The sequence below is a fragment of the Parasteatoda tepidariorum genome, chromosome 8 (genome assembly GCF_982258835.1).
Source record: "Parasteatoda tepidariorum strain Cologne lab strain chromosome 8, Ptep-v5.0, whole genome shotgun sequence".
NCBI classification, from domain to species: Eukaryota; Metazoa; Arthropoda; class Arachnida; order Araneae; family Theridiidae; genus Parasteatoda; species Parasteatoda tepidariorum.
Window position 1 is genome coordinate 57362213 of NC_141762.1, and position 19784 is coordinate 57381996.

The 19784-nt window shown below is 29.7% G+C and overlaps 1 protein-coding gene across 1 annotated transcript; it reads left to right on the plus strand.

The window, feature by feature from the left end:
- Positions 1-2735: 2735 nt before the first annotated feature.
- On the plus strand, positions 2736-9992 carry LOC139425639 (protein FAM200C-like). Its single transcript, XM_071181041.1, has 2 exons — positions 2736-3188; positions 9939-9992. The coding sequence occupies exons 1-2, from the start codon at positions 2736-2738 to the stop codon at positions 9990-9992; spliced, it is 507 nt and encodes a 168-aa protein (XP_071037142.1).
- Positions 9993-19784: the final 9792 nt, after the last annotated feature.

Below are 19784 nucleotides of genomic sequence, written 5' to 3' on the forward strand. Positions count from 1 at the left end.
CTCCGACTGCTTATATCAAAATGATAAGAGTTTAATAATATATTTTTAAATTAACTTTTTGTGAAGTAAGAAATTCCCGTCTTCTTAGATAAGAAAAAGACTTTATTCTCTGCATACTTCTTGACTAACTTAACGTTTATCTATTCGCGGAATTTCTTCTGTTAAAGTAAAGATGTTCTCTGAAGAATACTTATTTTTTACGAGAATATACTTTGCATTCTTACTGCCAGATGGTACCTCACAATGTTTGCTTTCTAGAATAGAATCGTTAAAGGTAAATTCGGGATTTTCACTATTGCAAAGATTAATAGTTGCATTTAAATTTGTTGCATTTTTGTCCCTACGAAATGCGTATACAAGAGAGAAATTTTGACTTTTTGAATTCAGTAACATCATCTTTTAAGTTATCTCATTAGTTTTCAGCGTTCTCAAAGAACGTAAAATGTATCTAAACATAGAATTTGATGTTTTTTCATAGAATCATATTTTTTTTAAACTCTTAAAAAAGCGAAATAATTACTTTTTTAAAATTTTAAATAACTTTTTTAATTGAAACATTTATTTTTGCATCGTTAAAGAATTGTTTATTTTCTGCTGTAGTTTATTTTTAATGACAATTAGACAAAAATTTCAAGCAAAAATAATAAAGAGTAATAGTTTCACCATTTTTTTTTAATATTTTAAATAACCTTTTTAAATGAAACATTTACTTTTGCATCGTTAAAAAATTATTTATTTTCTGCTGTAGTATATTTTTATGTTATTGACGATTAGACAAAATATTCAAGCAGAAAATAATAAAGCGTATTAGTTTCACTAATACGTGTTTGAGTTTTTTAATATGTAATGCGGTTTTTGTAATTTAATACTTTTTTTCTTCAGCTTAATACGATATTCATGAACAAAAGTCAAGTATGTGCACCGAGAAAGAAATTATGGTCAAAATTATCAGAACATATGCCATGTTTTTGTCCTTATGGTAAAATCAAAAAGCTCAGTAGTTTTTACCAAAGCGCTTTTTTAATGATTTTGATAAAATTAACAGTAAAACATAGTCTTATAATAAATGTTAAAATTTGGTAAATGTATAAAAATGTATTAATTTTATATTAAAACTTAGAGTACCATTGAACCATAAAAACTATTCATTTAATTTAAATATTTTTTTTTATTCTTATAATAATTTTACTCTTATAACTATAGTTTGAAATTTAACAGAAAAATTACCAAATAAAAGGCTTGAACACTACTTCTTTTACCACAATCATTCATTTTTCACCAGAAATATCATCATCACACAGTACGCTTACCAGAAATAATATGAAAAAATATCATGAGAAAATAAAATTTTATTCACATTTTATAATTTTGCCATTTTTCATTAAATTATTAGTTACAGGTATTAATTTATTGACAAGCTACTTATTTTTGACTCAAATGTTTGCCATCTCTAAGTTAAAGAAAATGAAATCAAATGTTAAAGATTATTTTATGATAAAAATGATCTTCTATGCAAAAGCTATTCATAAATACTTTAAAAAAACTTGACATATTTATTCTTTCGAGATAAGTCTATGATAAATGGCCAACTTAGTTTTTCAATTTATTCTTTTATCTTCTTTTACGGAAGTGAAAGACGAAGTTAAAATTTATTGCGACAGAATCTTCTAGAAGATGCGCAGCGTAATAAAACTTTTCGGTAAATCTATGGTCGATTTTAGTCATGTGAGCTTTAATTTAATTTCTTTAAAAGTATTTATGTAACCAGAAATCAAATTAAGGGATGAAATATAGCATATTTTGAATAGAAAGTTTTCATATTTTAAATTGGAGGTAATCAAGATTTTTAAATAGGAAGTGTTGAAGGTTTTAAAATAGGAGGTTTTTGTTTAAACTATTATATACGTCGGTGAAAAGGAAGCTTCCTCATTAATGGTTAGTCTCTCTGTGCATTTAAACTGTTTCTAAATTCACTTAGAAAAAAGTACGGCTAAAACTACTAGACTATGGTAAAATTTACTGTGTTTCTGGCTCTATGGCAGGGTCTCTTAACCTGTGGTTCATGAACACCTTAGGGGTCCATGGGTCATATTTTGGGGGTCCACCGACTGCTCCTAATTTTTAAAACGTTTGGATCAATAATATTTAAATAACATTGATCTTTTTTTCTTTCTAAAAGGTAAAAATACCTACATATTTGAAACTAGGTGATCGAGATACCCCAAATTCAGTACGGACTGCACACAGCCCTCTAATATCCCTGTCATATTTTTAGCATCCTCCACTAACCGGCTTTCAGTTTGCACCATCAGTGGCAACGCCCTGATGACTTCCGCTGTACTATTTTTATCATCCCCTATCAAACTGCGTACATTTGACACCTTGTTCAGGTTACTAGATCTAGAATATTTTACTAAGAAGAAAGTCCAGTTTTTGAAATCTGGAACATTAGACAAACTTGGATTTGGTATTCCACAAAAATCTCTGGTTGAGGCATTTCTCAAAGTTGCATATCATATTGCTAAAAGCAAGAAACCGCATACTATTGGAGAGACGTTAATTAAGCCATGTGCGCTGGAGATGGTTGAATTAGTTTGCAGATTGGAACAGAGAAAAAAAATCTTGAGGCAATTCCATTTTCAAATGATGTGACACGTTCAAGAATAGTTGAAATTTCTTGCAATATCTTGAAAAAGATCATCGATGAATTGAAAGTATCGTCATTTCCCTTTAGTATGCAACTGGATGAAACTACAGATATCTCGAACTATAGTCAACTTCTTGTTTTTGTTCGTTACGTGTCTCTCGATACTATCAAAGAAGAATTTTTATTTTGTGAGTCTCTTTTGCGAACTACAAAGGCAGTTGATGTTTTAGCAATGTTAAATGCTTTCTTTACCAAACAAGACTTCGACTGGAAAGAAAAACTTCATTCACTTCATACAGATGGAGCACCTGTGATGCTTGGCAATAAATCTGGTTTTGCCCTGTTGGTAAGAAAAAAGTCTCCTAATGTTCTTGTTACTCATTGTTTTTTACATAAACATGCGCTGGCTACAAAAACTCTTCCAACCAGCTTAAAAGAAGCATTATCAAAAGTTATTAAAACTGTACATTTTATTAGACGTAGAACTCTTAATCATCGTCTCTTTAAAACGCTGTGTCAAGAAATGGACGCAGAACATGAGGTACTCCTGTACCACAGAGAATTGCGCTGGCTGCCACTAGGACAGGTTTTGAAACAATTTTTCATGTTGAAGATCGAATTATCACTTGTTCTAGAAGAAAAAGATAACTCATTCTTCGAATATTTAAACAAAAAAGATTTTATCTATAAATTGGCTTACCTGGTAAAATTTTTTTAACAACATGAACAATATAAGTCTTTTAATTCAATGATCCGATATCACCATTATGGATGCAACTAAGAAATTACAAGCATTCCAATTGAAGATGCCACTTAGAAAAAAATAGAATTCAAAATGAGATATATGCAAACTTTTAAATGCTGGACGAAGTGCTTTCTGAAAATGGATTTCGATTCAAAAACACTAGGAGAGTTCTGGTCTTCTGTGAAAGAAGTCTATCCATTGCTTGTAAAGCGAGCTATTTCAGCTATAATTCCGTTAGCTACGATATCTTAACAAAGCCGGACTTTCCACAGTTGTGACAATAAAAACAAAACAGCGTTATCGATTGAATGTTGAACATGTTACGTGCGTTGCTTTGTCGAAAACCATACCTCTATTCAATTTATTAATTAAGGAAAAGCAGCAACAACCTTCAGAATAAAAATTTTAATTTTAAATATTTTGTATACTACTGAAATAATAAAATTAAATGCTAAAATAAATTAAATACTAAAAATTGATGTTTTTTGCAATTTTTTTTCTCAGAGGGGTGGTTCGTGACTTCTTAAAAAATTTTAAAAGGGGTCCATTGTATCAAAAAGGTTAAGAAATACTGCTCTATGGGAACACCAAAAAGTTCTGTGATTTTTAATAGAAAGATTTGGTAATGCTTTCGGTAAATTTTACAATAAATTATGGTTTTATAATGCGTTATGAAGTTTGGTAAATGTGAAAATTTTATCATGATACCTTAGAGCATGACATAGAAACTATTTATTCGGTTAAATTAACTTTTCAGTTTCGTGTTTTTTACTAAATGTGTCGTAACAAGAACTCTAAGTTTGAAAAATTGGAATTTTTAATTGATTGTTACCATATGAGCAGCAAAATTACCAAATGAATGCTCTAAGTACCGTATATTTTGACTTTATTAGCCAGAACTTTATTTTTAAGTCAAAAATAACATTATTATACAGTGAGGTAATTTCACCAGATTTTCTTTATATACATGAGTGCAACATATTTAGATTAACTACGAATTAAAAAATATAAATTTCAGTAACAAACCTGCCTCAAAAAATAAAATACTCTTAAAATATTTGTTTAGTTATGTTCGATTTCACAATTTAACTCTTCATTCAAAATTACTAACATATTAAACCGTTCAACTATTAAATTACACATGTATATTTAAACAAAAAAAAACATGTGAATATTACCTTTTAATATTAAATAGAAAAGAAAAGAAAAAAATATCTCATTTTCTCATTACTCTATTTTATCTTGTTTCAGGGTTCGTATTGATTCGAAAAACAAATGATTTCAGTCAGACAGCAGTCAGGACATGAACTGACGATAACTTTAAAGAACATATTTATTAATATTACTGTCCGTTGTAATATATTTTACAAGTCAAATGTACGGGTAGATCTGTATTTTCATATTCATGATAAGCTTATGGCCATAATCGTATTTTTACGGTCAGTGATTAAGACATATTTTGTCTGTCATTAACAGTAATCTAGCGGTGAAATTTTTTTTAAAATTGTACTTTGCGAACGTATGATGCAAAATGATTTTGAAATTAAAATAAAAGCAGAAAAACACAAAATAAATATTTCAATTAACTTTCTGTATATTTTTTGAATAATATATATTCTGTATATTTGAAATATATATAACTGTAATATATATATTCTGTATTTATAATAATAATATATATTATGTAATAACCTCATCACAATCATTGAGCGTATTTTGAGATTCATTGTAAGTGACGTCTTGGAGAGAAAGCATTATATAAATACAATGTTTACTATAACAGCTTTTTTGTTAAGAATGATACTAATAATTGTAATGGATTTTAGGTTGCTTTCTGTTAACAAAAATGATATTTGTAATATAACTAAACAAGTCTTAGTGTGTTCATGTTTGCATTTTATAAAATGAAAAATAGATATATGTTTCTAAAATTTTATCTTCTATTGATGTCTGAAGTTTAAAATATGCCAAACTTTAAACATGCTTAAATGAATTGCACTAAATTTAAATCAAATTTCACCCTACTTCACTTTCATATAAAACAATAGGTACACTAAAATGTACTTATTGTTCGATATGCTATTAAAATTAGATGAAATTTTGTTTAAATTTTGTTAAATTTGTTTGTTTAAATATAACTAAATTTAAACCAAATTTCACTCTACTACTTCATGTAAAACAATAAGCAAACTAAAATGTACATATTGTATTATATAATATTAAAATTGGATGAAACTCTGTTTAAAGTTTGTTATAATTTATTTAAAACATACACCTGATTTCTGCAGCTATTTTTAAAATTTATCTTTTATTGATATCCGAAGTTTAAAATGTGTCAAACTTTAAACATATTTAGACGAATTATAACTAAATTTAAATCAAGTTTCACTCTACCACTTTACCTTCATATAAAACAATAAGCAAACTAAAACGAACTTATTGTTTTATATAACATTAAAATTATATGAAATTTTGTTTAAATTTTGTTATAATTTATTTAAAACTTACAACCGATTTCTGCAACTATTTTTAATATTTTATCTTTTATTGATATCCGAAGTCAAAAAAATATGCCAAACTTTAAACATGCTTAAACGAATTATAACTAAATTTAAAACTAATTTCACCCAACCTTTCTTTCATATAAAACAATAAGTACACTAAAATGTACCTTTTGATCGATATGATATTAAAATGAGATAAAATTTTGCTTAAATTTATTATATCAATTTAAAATTTAATGTCTTATTAAGAATACTGGCATAAAATATTAAAAATGAACTTGTCACTAATTAAATAACGTTTATTTTGAAATAAAACGTTTGTCCTCGCAAATTACTTCTCACATATTTTTTAAACGCCAGGTGAATTAGCACAAAACTAACATTCATAATGAAAGGCAGATTGAAATATTGTCTTGCTTAAACTATACAAGTTTATTTCTTTCCGCCATATATTTCCTCCATTACGTTAACGTTGATGTAATTATTTATCAGAGGAAGCTAAAGAAAAATATAAAAATATTTTCGAGAGTTCTCATTTTAAATTCTCAATCATAGTCAATTCTAAAGAAAAAAAGAATGAAGAGGAATACTTAAAATGCTTATTAATGACATTCAGTTTTCTTTACAATTTAAGATACTTACTCTCCATTTTTTTACTCTTCTCCGAAATCAATAAATCTTCATTTTGCTAACTTATTCGACTCCAATTGTTATTTAATTTTTATTTCCATGTAGACTGTTTTTAAACAGAATGTCAATTAATCAAAAGAGCCAAGATTTTTATTTCAATTTGCATTAAAAAAATAGTTGATGGAAAAAGAATTTTTATTATTTTTGACGATGAGAAAGAATTTTTGTTTCTAAACGATGTCTTATGTAAGATACATTAAAAAACAATATTTATGCATTAAAAAATTTCCTAATTGCGCTTAAACTTAGATTTTGTATGCTACGTAGTTAATAAGTAAAAGATTGTTATAATTATATTTTGTTTCATTAGTGATTGTAGTGAAAATTGTAGAAGTTAAATTTTAATGATTGTATTTTATATATTTTGCAAATTTTTTGTGCAATAAGGGTACACTGTTATGATTTTAATTCTGAAATTACTGTAAAATAACATCCAGCAGGAGCAACCAATTAACTCTGAAGTTTACAGAAAACAACGTTTTTTTACCTTTACGGTTTTGAAACCGTTAACCGTAAATACAGAACAATACGGTGTTTTAGCCATTTACAAAGAAGAGAGAGATCGTAAGAGACGGGAAATGCTAGACTTTTTGTGTTAAACAGCTTTATGGTGCTGTAATCTATTCGTTAATAAGAGTATCCTATTCTAATAGGAACTAAGTGGCTTCATAAGGTGGGCCTGGTTGGTGTGATAAAATTCAATTATTGTTGTTTAACCCTATTAGGTGAAAGCAGTTAATAAACGGTTTTGCTCACAGTTAAATGTTTGAAAAAAGTCGTCTGACTTATGGTTATTTTAATGTTTTGTTTTAATATGATAAAATTACACCAAAATTAACTGTTATTTAACCACTTTTTCAAAGAAATTTCTAACAGTGTAACACATATTGAATGCAAAGATTATTGGAAAAGAAACTACAGAAATTAAAAGATTTATCTTCAAAAATGAAAGACTTTAGATCAAAAAAATATTCTCAATATTTTTTGCTTTACTGAAATCAATAAATCTTCACTCTAAATGACACTAACCGTCATTTAAGCTTTCGTGATATATTGATTGTTTTTGAGCACCATTATAATAGATTTCTTTATAGCAATTTTTTATAGACAAACTAATTGATGGAAAAGTAACTATTTATAATTTTTCAATATTTGTTTTGAACAAAATTATTCTATGCACAAAGATCCATATAACGTTAGATCCATATAACGAATTTTAACTTTAACCGAAACTATTTTGTTACATTGGAATTTTTGTATAAAAAATTAATAAATACTTCATAGTTATGATATATTTGTATTTTACATTTTGGAAAATGTCAATACAATGATTAAAAACCTCACGAAAACTATAAAATTGAAATAAACGATGAATTTATTAACGCTATTTATCAGACAAATACTTTACAATACACAAACTTTTCTTCTATGCAAATGACTTAGAACAGTATTACAAACTTTTTCGAACTAGATACAGTGCGAAAAATAAAAAAAAGGAATCAACCTAAAGAACTTTTGTTCTAATGATCGGCTTTAACCATTCTAGGTCCCATTCTTGATGATTCAATAGGGTGATATCAAATGTGGTAATTAATTAGTGCATACTATATTTTAAGTTACGAAATCAGACAAAAACCCTTACTTTTTCTGAATAAACATACCTCTTCTTTAGCGGATTCGGATTTCTGACCCTCAAAGCATAGGTGACCCCCAAAGGGTGTATCCGCAATCAGCGAAATATGGTCTTAGTAGCTCGGTCAGAAGAGTGGTCGAAAGTTTGGACCCTTTAATTTTACTTTCGGCGTATTTTGCCATACCTCGAAAACTTTTTGAGCGAATTTAATTTAAGCACATAACTTTAACACTATTTTACAAATTGATAATTCAATGCAAAATATATCCTTTAGTAAAAATTTATGATTTTTTATCATTTTATTTAATAAGAATCGAAAATTTTTGAATTGTAAGTTATACATTTTTCTACATCATTTTTAAAAATATAATTTTAAAAAGTAAAGTAAAAAATTTCCGCTAAATTGATGAATAATTTTTGAGAAATCAAATTTAAAAAATGCGACTTTTTTTCAAAGTTTGATTTTTCAGGAACTTTTCAAAGCGATCTTTAAAATGAAGTAAAAAATTATATACCTTCCAATTCAAACTTTTTTTGACTGTTATTAAATAAAATCATGAAAATAATAAATATTTACTAAAAGTTATATTATGCATGGAATTTGCTTTTGATAAATGAATTTAAAAAATTTTAAGCAAAGATTTTCCAAATCGTTTATAAAGTACTCGATGATCGTTTAGTACGCAAGTGAGTGGTTTATATAGCATATATTTTGGTCATACTAACCAAAATTATGGCAGTTTTTACCAGAAATGTCACTATCTTTCACTACGATAATTTTTCTGGAATATTTTCTCAACGAACTTTTTTTATGGATCATTAAAATTTTATGTGCGTGACTTAACACTTATTCTTTTATTAACTTATAGAAAGTGAATTATGACTAAAAATAATAACAATGGAAAAATAAATCTAGTTCACTATTAAGCAATCTTATGTGCATTTGAAAGAATTTCTGCTATTAACAAACAAATTCTGAATACCATAAACACAAAAAATATGATATTTTCCATCAATTGTCTGATAAGAAATATTATATTATGTTTCATGTAAGCTTTAACTCCCAATAGAAAAGTAAAACTGCAGAACCATCGTATTTGATTAATAACTATCGTGTCATCTAATTTTTTTCGATATAAATTTTCACATTGGATCTCAGAAAAACGAAACACGAAGAAAAATAATTAGATTGGCTTGGGGCCAAAGGGTGATATTATCTGTCGACTGCAGACATGATATTGCGATAAAAACAAGTCCCGTGGCTCCGATGTGATTTAAGGGTAAATATTTCACCAGAATGATATGATCTTTTGATCATCACAGTAAAAATGTTTTGTATGCTGTGAGCACCATATGATTTTTTTTCTGTAAAAGGGATTTTTTCCTTTTAATTTTAAGCTAATTATAAAAATATTTAGTTTAACAAAAAGTTTCCCTTGTATTTTCCATTTTTCAGTTTATTTGTTTATTTATTTATTTTTTTTTTTTACTTTTCTGTGAAAAAAAATTTCTTGTTATAACTAACTGAAACAAAGTTTCCATGATCCCAAGGCTGATGAGGGCAAACATTTAGCTCTTCAAACTAAAAAAATAAATAAATAAATAAATAAAAAATATAAAAAAAATTTAAATTTTTTTAATTGTAACTGACGAAATAAAAATTTATTTCCGTATTTCTTATTTAAAGGGTAGTAATGGTTTTTAAGACATCCTTTTCAGGTGACAAAAGACACAGCACTGGAGTGGGAGTTAGGTCCCAGTCTATTTGGTTGAAATTTTTTATATGCTGTAGGGGAAATCTTTCAGATCAAAACACTTAATGAGAATAAATATAAGCAGAATAAAAATAAGCAGAATAAAAATAAACAGAGTTTGATATGTGGAGTGTTATACGCAAAGCAGGAGTAGCCGACCCCGGGGCAACAGATAATCTGATGTAAGACCAATATATTGGGAAACACAAATGAACGCTACCTGTAAACTAAATAAGCAAAATCGATATTCGTCCAGCACCAATTCATCCCTGTGTGTACGAGCGTTATCGTTCATAAATAGGAAATTCGGACCATAAGCTCCGCTGAAAAGTCTCAAAAATCAAGGATCTCGTCCCTGTATCTCTGAATATCTCTAACGAACACATGAAGGTCGATATGCCCGCTTGCTATGATTCCCACCCAGACCATCAGAACATCTCGACCATAGTGGTTGTTTTTGAGAATATTTCAAGTCTGATATCAACTCTTGAGTTGTCTGCAGATGAGAATCCGCCTTGGGTCTCTGTCCAGACAGAATTGCGAGTCATCACTGAAGGGATCCGCCTGCAATCATTCTTTGTCCATGACAGGCCCAGTCCTCAGTACTCTTACCATAAGCTCCGCGGAAAAGTCTCAAAAATCAAGGATCTCGTACCTGTATCTCTGAATACCTCTAACGAACACATGAAGGTCGATATGCCCGCTTGCTATGATTCCCACTCAGACCATCAGAACACCTCGACCATCGTGGTTGCTTTTGAGAATATTTTAAGCTTGATATCGACTCCTGGGTTGTCTGCAGATGAGAACACGCCTTGTGTCGCTGTCCAGACTGAATTGCGAGTCATCACTGGAGGTATTCACCTACAATCATCCTTTGTTCATGGCAGGCCTAGTCCATCATATGCCAGTTCATATAGTTATCATATGCCAGTCAAAGGAATGCAGACTACAGGATGCATGGTATACAGGCTACCTGCATTAAGTCTCTGGGTGACTGCTATTCATGAAATTAATGTTATTGTTGCATTATACAGGTTGCGAGACGGTCTTGAGCTGGTGCTGTTGCTTAGTTCGGCTTGACCAGGTAGGAAGATCACTGTTCCTGTGTTTGTAAACTGTTTCTGAATAGTTAATATCACATTTCTCGAAACCCTGAGTTCTCTACAACAGGTAACATATAGCCTGTCTCGAGCTTTCCAACTATCCCAGCGCCACTCTGCCTTAAGACTTCCCAGGTCACTATAAAGTAGAGGTGTTTATGAATAGCTTAGCTATCATTTGATACCTTATTTACGTATAGGCGATACTTTTTTTTAAAAAACCAGTTCTTACACTTAATTTTTTATAAGTGTATATAGGACAGTTTAAAATAAAAATTAGAGGTCAAGAGAGTCCTAATCACTAACTTAAGAAGCATGAAATATGACTTAAAGTTAATCCTTGTACAAAAATTAATTCTTAAAATTATATTTAGTTATTATATTAATTATTATTATTCATTATATCCAATCTCAGTTTTGTATTGTGATTTAAAGAAGCAGTTCCACTATAATATGCTTTCGGCCACGGAGGCCGGGGTCGTAAAGGCTCCATAACTTCGAATTAAATAATAATAAAGTTTCCATTGATTCTACAACAATCTTTAAAAACATTTTATTCTCATGATTTAGAAACATTGAAGGAACACTGAAAATGGTATGAAGCGACGTGATGCAAAAATATTTGTACCACATGTCTAAAACAACTCAACAATTGAATATTTTAGGAATCTTTCTCTTCAGTGTATTTTGACAAAAAAAACCGATGCTTCATTTCGATTATAATTATTTCAAATTTTATAACGTTGTTGTTTCATGTTGTAATTCCTTTCATTCATTTTTTGCTTTGGTTGTAACTCATCATCTTTGTTGTAATTTATTTCAATTATAATTATTTAAAATTTGATAACGTTTTTGTTTCTTGTTGAAATTCATTTAATTAATTTTTTTGTTGTAATTCATCACCTTTGTTGTATCTCATTTCGATTATAATTATTTTGAATTGGATAACGTTTTCATTTTATTTTCTAAATATGGTTAAAACTACCAGAAAACTTTAAAACATGACGAGTTTTTGTCTCTATATGAACACCAAAAATTTCGATAGTTTTAACTGAAGCACTGAGTAATTATTTTGGTAAAATTAACATTAAAATATGGTTTGATAATCAGTGTTAAAATTTTGTAAATGCCATAAAATGTAAAAAATTTATCATAATACCTTAGAGCAGGACATAAAAGCCATTTATTTGGCAAATTTTTTTCTCCATTTTTTTTATTTTTCTCTAAATGCGCAGTAATAAAACCTATAATTTTGAAAATCAGAAATTTCGGTAAATTATTACCACAAAAGGGGGAAAATACTAAATGAATAGTTTAAATACCGTATATTTTGTTTTTATTAACCAGAATTATCATTATTTTTTTACCATAGATACGTCATTACCATGCATTACGGTAATTTTAATGGAATTTTTTCTCCATCTCATAAGAAGACTCAAAAGAATTTTTACATACAAGCCACTGCAAATGAAATTCTCATTTACCCGTATAATTAATTTTAAAATATTAAGTACATAGTTTGATTTTGACCGAGTTGCTAACTTGATTTATTTTCCCTTCTTCTTCTTCTTCTTTCAAATCCCCATTTCTAGCCTATCTAGACAAGGTCCATGAGTTTATTCACCTTCAAAAAGTCTAAAACAAGTAAGGGTCTTTCTGTAAGGTCTTGTTTTAAAAGACCGAGGCAGTCCAGTAGATGTTCAGGGGATGCCTGGGCCGAAGAGCACTTGGTGCAGAGGTCAAAACACTTTTCGCCTCCAAAGTACCTCAGTGATTTCTGGTGTCCACAGCGGAGACGTGTGATGGTGGTTTGACACTGACGGTCTTTGTCAGCTGTTAAACAGCTACCCGGTCTGGTACCCTGGTACCAATTGTGACTGGGTGGAGTGAGCCATGCTGATTTATTTTTGGCCTTAGCAATGGAGAAGAGCTCTGAGGAGGTATGAGACACTGGAGGCGCAGTGGCCTCAGCTGTACCTGCCTCGGCAAGACTATCTCAAAGATGCCATTGTGATAATTAGCATTTTTTTACTGTTAGCATGCGTTGTGCTAAACATTTTAATAATAAATTTGCCACGATATCAAACCAACATGTAAGAGATAAAAATTAAATCCCATCTCACTTAAACGATATTAGTTTATTATGCTTACATATTGTCTTGATTTTTGACTGTACAACTTTGAATCTTGAAATACTTGAAGTTCTACTTATTTAAAATGGCGGATTAGCTGATCGCTAGAGGCAGTTACTAATCAATAAATCAGTACTGTACATCCGATGAAATCCTGCACAAAACTGAAAGATATGTACAAGGAAACTGATAAAATTAAAATAGTTTCTATATTTTTTGTTATTATATTTTGTTCTTCGCTGTAGCTTAAGTTTATACGATCAAGAAAAACAAGTTTTTAGTAGTACATCCCATGAAAATAAAGATTAACTGTATTCTGTATCATATACTTAAAACCACCTTATTATAGTCAAAATATACCACAGTGAAGCAATTTAATACGGTAGTCATCCCTTTCGAAGGGCTATAAAGACCTTTTTGAAGTATTAATGGAGTTTTTAAAGATACCTAATACTATTAATATAATACAGTGTACCTATATTAGTATATTTAGTGCCTATCAGTACAAAAGCTAATCAAAGGTCATTGGCGTCAATAATATTATGACGATTTTTTGCATATCCCCTAAGCGAATTGTTATTATTATTTCTCAGCTAATTTTGCTTTATAGTAAATAGTTTATATATTTTTTTAATTTCAGTCAATTATTAGTAGAAATTAACTATGCATCATTGGCGCCAAAAATGGTATGTCCTTTTTTAACTTTTTTTCTAAATAAATTAGTACCATTTCTCTCTTAATTTTGCTGTTTAGAAGATGCTTTTTTTCTGTTTCATTTAGTACTTATTATTAAAATTAATCATCAATTGGTGTCAAAAATAGTTTGACGACTTTTTACACTTACCTGAACTTCTCAAAGCGTGTACGTCGAACCTGATGGGCTGACCCATGCGTGATGTCGCTTGTAAGTACGGATGTGATTTGCCGTGATTTTTCTTTGATTTAAAAGTTTACTATCAGCAGCGGCATTAGTTAAAAAAAAATCATGAACTGAGAACTGGAACTGGTGGGAAAAATGTATACTTTATCTGTTGAATTCTTTCCAAACCAATTATAAAGCTTTTTTCCAATTATAAAGTTTCGAAAACCATCTGTCAAATTTAAGAAACCCTGTACAGAAAAGGAGCAGGGTTTTTTTAATAAACAATAAACAGAGAAAATGTTTTTCCTTTGTTTAAGGCAAAGGGCATAATGCACTTTAAAGTGAAGTATGCGTTTGCATTATAAATCTATTCTCAAAGTTGATTGGTAGGGAAAACTCCGTATTCAGTTTTTAGAGCAGCTTACGAACATGTCTTTTAAAAAAGCAAGAACATTTCCCTATTTTCATATCCCTTTGGGAAAAGAACTGTTTTTGACAGCATCTAACTTCATGTCATGTTGTCTGTCCGCTGTTGTTAGTATTTCAAGCAAAAGAGTTGGAATATTTAAATTCGACTATAAACGGGTATAAGGATATTTCAGCTTAAAAAAAGGGATTTTTTAAAAATAAATAAATAAAAAAGTTATTATAAAAAGATAATATAGCAAAATTTTTGAAATGTCTTAAAGGAAAGTTCTGATGAAGGAAAAATTAAATTTATCAAATCGAAAACTGTACTTTTTATTCACGTTTCTTTAACAAAGTTAACTAATTTCTTAATTACGATATTTGATTCTAAATTATATTAAACATTTAATTAATATAGTTTTTTAATTTCCTTGAAATTAATCTTGTATTTATTAAACTAAAAAATACTTATAGTAAAATAGTGTATTAAATTTTTGATTTCTTAAAGAAAAAAAAACTGTTCTGATGAAGAAAAAATAAAACTTATCAAATCGGGAAGAAGTATTTCTTTTTCACTTTTCTTAAAGTAAGTTAACCATTTTCTACATTAATTGTGATGTTCGAATTTAAATTTTATCGAACAATTACTATATAATTTATCTTATTTGCTTGCCACTAATCTTGTATTTATTTAACAAAAAACACATTTTTAAGGGGAAATGAAAAATTTATTTTGATTTTGCAGAAAAAAAAATATTTCCTTAAAATATCATGCATGCAAACATGATAAACAAAATAACTAACGTTAATTTTTTTCCTCATGTCCTCAAATTCTGTTTTGTTTATTTTATTTCATCCCGGAAAAACACCGTTCAATTTTCCGGAACTTTACATTCCCGTACAGTACAGGCTATACTTATACTTACATTCAAAGAATATATAAAAACCTAAATAAAGTAAAGTGAAAAATGCAATTCAAAACGCATTCTTCATAAATAGAACTGCATTAATTGTCTGCTTTCTCTCAGAATTGGTTGCATTCTGTTTCCCTAAGAAATTTATTTTAAAGTAAGATTACATTTGTACAATGCATCTAAAAGAAAAAAAAACGGACCACCCTGAATAATTTTCGATTCAATTCATCGGATCTTTATGTTCTAGGACTAAATATGAGCAAAATAGGTAGCATAGTTCCTGAGGAATCGAATTTTAAAAAAGTCGTATATTAAAAACACGATTTCTCAGAATTTGAACTGATTTCGCTAAAATATTGAATTTTACCACATGGTAAAAAACTCATAAAAAGGAAAAAAAAATTAACAATTCAGGGTCCAAACTTAGGACAGCTCTCCTGACTATCAGGATCACATTTCCCAGATCATGGTAACTCCCTATATTTTTGGTCCCAGAAATCCGAATCCGTTAAAAAAAGGTATGTTTATGCAGAATTACGTTTTTATGCCTGATTTAGTAATTTCGAATATTTTCTGCACTAATTAATAAGCCTATTTGAGGTCAAAAGTCATTTATACATAAGATCAAGAGTTATTCAGGAATGTCCGATTTCTTTGGCGTACTGAACATTTATTTAAGACCTACATATTTTTAAAGTGCTAAAATATTCTAATTTCCATACATCATTCGTTTAAAGAAATAAAAAAAATTGATTCTAATTAAAGATACCTAGATGTCTTATAAATAAAACTGTGTGAATAAAATTTTACATTGAGAAGGAATTCTGATAACTTTGCCGTACTGTATAGCAAAATTTAAACCATTCATTTAGTAATTTTGTTGTTCATATGGTAACGCGGTTTAACGGAAATTATGTTTTTCAAAAATATAGATCTTATTACAACACATTTAGTAAAAAACAATCAAAACTGAAAAGTAAATTTAATCGAATAAATTGTTTTATGCATGTTCTATTATATCATAATAAAATTACCAAATTTTCTCATATATTATAAAATTATATGTTATCGTTGATTTTACCAAAATCATTACCAAATTACTTCGGTAAATACTACCGAGCATTTAGGTGTCTCCTCTGAGCCGGATACTCCGCAAATTTTGACATGTTCTAGTAGCTTTGACCATACTTTTTCTTAGTGCAAACACATTAATTTAATTTTTTCTATATATAGTTTATAACATATAAGATGTGATTAATTTTGTGGGCAATATCTTTAAAGTTAAATTTAAAGTTAGTTATATTTTAATACATCATTCATTGTTATAAATATATTTATGATAGCGTTGATCGCTATTACTAATATTTTAGCGGTTGTTAAAGGTTCATCGTTGACTTTTGGCCGTTATATATACATTTTAATTTGGATGTAAAAATAATAAAGATACGAAATCTCTTAAAGGGATCAAGATAACCTTCTCTACATCGAGAATTTTTGATTGAGAAGCATATTCAACGGTTGGGACTGGGAGGCCCTAAAGGACAACCCCAGTCATCACAAATTTGAAATAGAAATTGAATGAATTTGTTCCCAACGGACATTTAGGAGCATGGAGAAGAGTTCCAAGGTTGGCGAATTGCCAAAAGATAACATAGCCAAAATAAAGTCAATCCCCCATAATAAATATTAGGTTTGGAAATACTTCGGCGATCTCGAATCTCCAAGAAGGCTGTAAGAATTAGTGTAACCATGCAACTGAAACATATTTGTGGTAAGAAATTAATAATAAAGAGTTATAAACCGATTTTTGTTTTCGATTGGTAAAGACAGTGAATTAATGAGTCCACATTAATATTTAAATAAAAAGATAGCCGTTACATTGATCGATAAGAAAAGAATAAAATATTTTACTTTCGCCTTTTATAAAAATTAACTAATTGGTTTAATTTAATCATAGTTAGATTAATAATGATTAAAAAATAAGTTTAAGTAATTAAAAAGATTTTAATAGCTAGGAAATATATGTAATGCCTATTGTGGCATCACAATATTGTTAGAAGTTTACTTATTAATAATTCTGTGTTAGTTGCCATGTCACCAGACCTGTTGTATCTTGTTTCTTAACTATTTATTTTGACACTAAGTAGCATTTACTTTTATAACCGAGTAATATTCTCAATTTATTATGCATCGAAATGAATAAAGTTAAAGAAGTTACAGAAAATTCATAGCTCCCATAGAAGGCTATTTTCTTATAGATGGATCTATCCAATAAATAAAGATCTACGAATGAGTGGATTTCATTCCCGGTCGTAAATATACAGAGGGAAAATTTCTTCCCCACCTACAAATACTCATATTCACTTATTTCTACTTGAGCAAAAGTAATTGCTGTGAAGTGATAAATAATATTTTTTACGACAACGTGACACTAATGAAAGTGTGTTTTTATGAGTTAATTTCGAAGGCAGGCTATTTTCTTTTCAATGCAAGTTATTTTTATTCTCAAGAATAAGTGCTTGCTTTTGGCTAAAGTCATGCACATTCAAGGACCAGGAAATGGAATTGCTTTTCTTTACTTATCTTCTAGAGGTGGCAGGCATTTATTAGGATTCAAGAAGTGCATTCATCAAGAAGTACAAAGTTAACTATTTAACTAATATATATATACACACAGTCTTTGGCCAAATTATTAGACGCACTATAAGATTCTATGTAAAATCTTAATTATCAGGTGATACTATACAGCTTTTGTTTTTACAGGACTGAAATCGGTTTGCTATTGTTAACGTTCGTGCATCAATTGGTTAAATTCAACAATATATAACATAAATTTGACGATTGGATGTTGGATATATTAGGCGATTTATTATATAAATACAGAATATTTATTATATCAGGTATTATATTAGCATATTGTAATAATTAGATCAAATTATTAGACACACTTTAGTGTTTTAATAATTACATATCTTGCACGAGTTTACGGGCAATACTTTTATATTTAAACATACATGTAATGAATATTTATTCAGGAGATTTCTTTATATACTTCCCATAGAAGTGCAAACCAGTTTCCTCGTCTTAAAAACAGTAAGACTGTATAATATCACCTGATAATTAAGATTTTACAATCTTGTAGTGCGTCTAATAATTTGACCAATATATATATATATATATATATATATATATATATATATATATATATATATATATATATATATATATATATATATATACACTGGTTATCATAAATTAAGGAAAATTCATAAAAATCGCGATAACTCAAGAAATTACACATGGAATTTTATGAAACTTACCCACAATATACAACACATAGTAAGGTATTAAACAACATAAAAAGAAATTATCAGACATTAATAGTAGTATAGAAATTAGCACATGTATAAAATAAACAAATTGGAAGTATCGGTTTGCAATAGAAAAAGTACCTTTAATATGGAATATGATTGCCTCTAGAAGCAATACAGCACAAACAGCGATGTGTGATGCTTTCAATTATGCGGTCTATCAGTTCAATAGGAAGTGAGAGCCATTGCTCTTGTAAAGCAGTTGCAAGCGTGGCAAGGGTCTGAGGGGGCGGATTGATGGCAGATACACGCCTCCCTAGAGCATCCCAAACGTGCTCGATAGGATTCAAGTCCGGGGATCGAGCTGGCCACTCCATGCGAGTAATTGTTTCCTGTTGAAGATAATCATCAACAATGCGAGCTCTGTGTGGTCTTGCATTATCGTCCTGTAACAGGAAGCAATCACCAATTGCCCCGGCATATGGGCGCACATAAGCATCAAGGATGTTGTCTCGATAAACCTGAGCATTCACGGTTCCCCTTGGAAAGACATGGAGGTATGTGCGCCCTCCTAAGGATATGCCTCCCCAAACACAGACACTGCCTCTTCCGTATGCATCTCTTTCACGGATGTTTGATGGATGATAACGGGTCCCAGGTTCTCTCCATATCAAATAACGTCTACTGTCACTTTCTAGACTAAACCTGGACTCATCCGTAAAGAGAACAGGCCTCCATTGATCTGACGTCCAGTGGACATGTTGTCGGGCCCACTGCAAACGGTCTCTCCTATGGCGTGATGTGAGCGGCACGCAAATGGCTGGTCGTCTCGCATACAGACCACCTTCGTGGAGCCTTCTGCGCACAGTTGACGTTGACACCAACCTTCCGGTGGCTGCAGCAAGAGAGGATCTAAGATGTGTCGGAGTAGCGGTTCTATTCCTGCGTGCACTTAATGTCAAATATCGGTCATCGGCACTGGTCGTAACAGTTGGCCGTCCTTGACTGAACCTCCTAGATGCCGAATCTGTGGTTTGAAATTGCCTCCAAAGTCTATGAACCACAGATGGACTCACATTTA

Coding starts and splice junctions, on each gene's coding strand:
- LOC139425639 (XM_071181041.1), top strand. CDS start 2,736: ATGCAACTGGATGAAACTACAGATATCTCGAACTATAGTCAACTTCTT. Junction 3,189..9,938: donor AAATGGACGCAGAACATGAG/GTACTCCTGTAC, acceptor CATCCTTTTCAG/GTGACAAAAGACACAGCACT.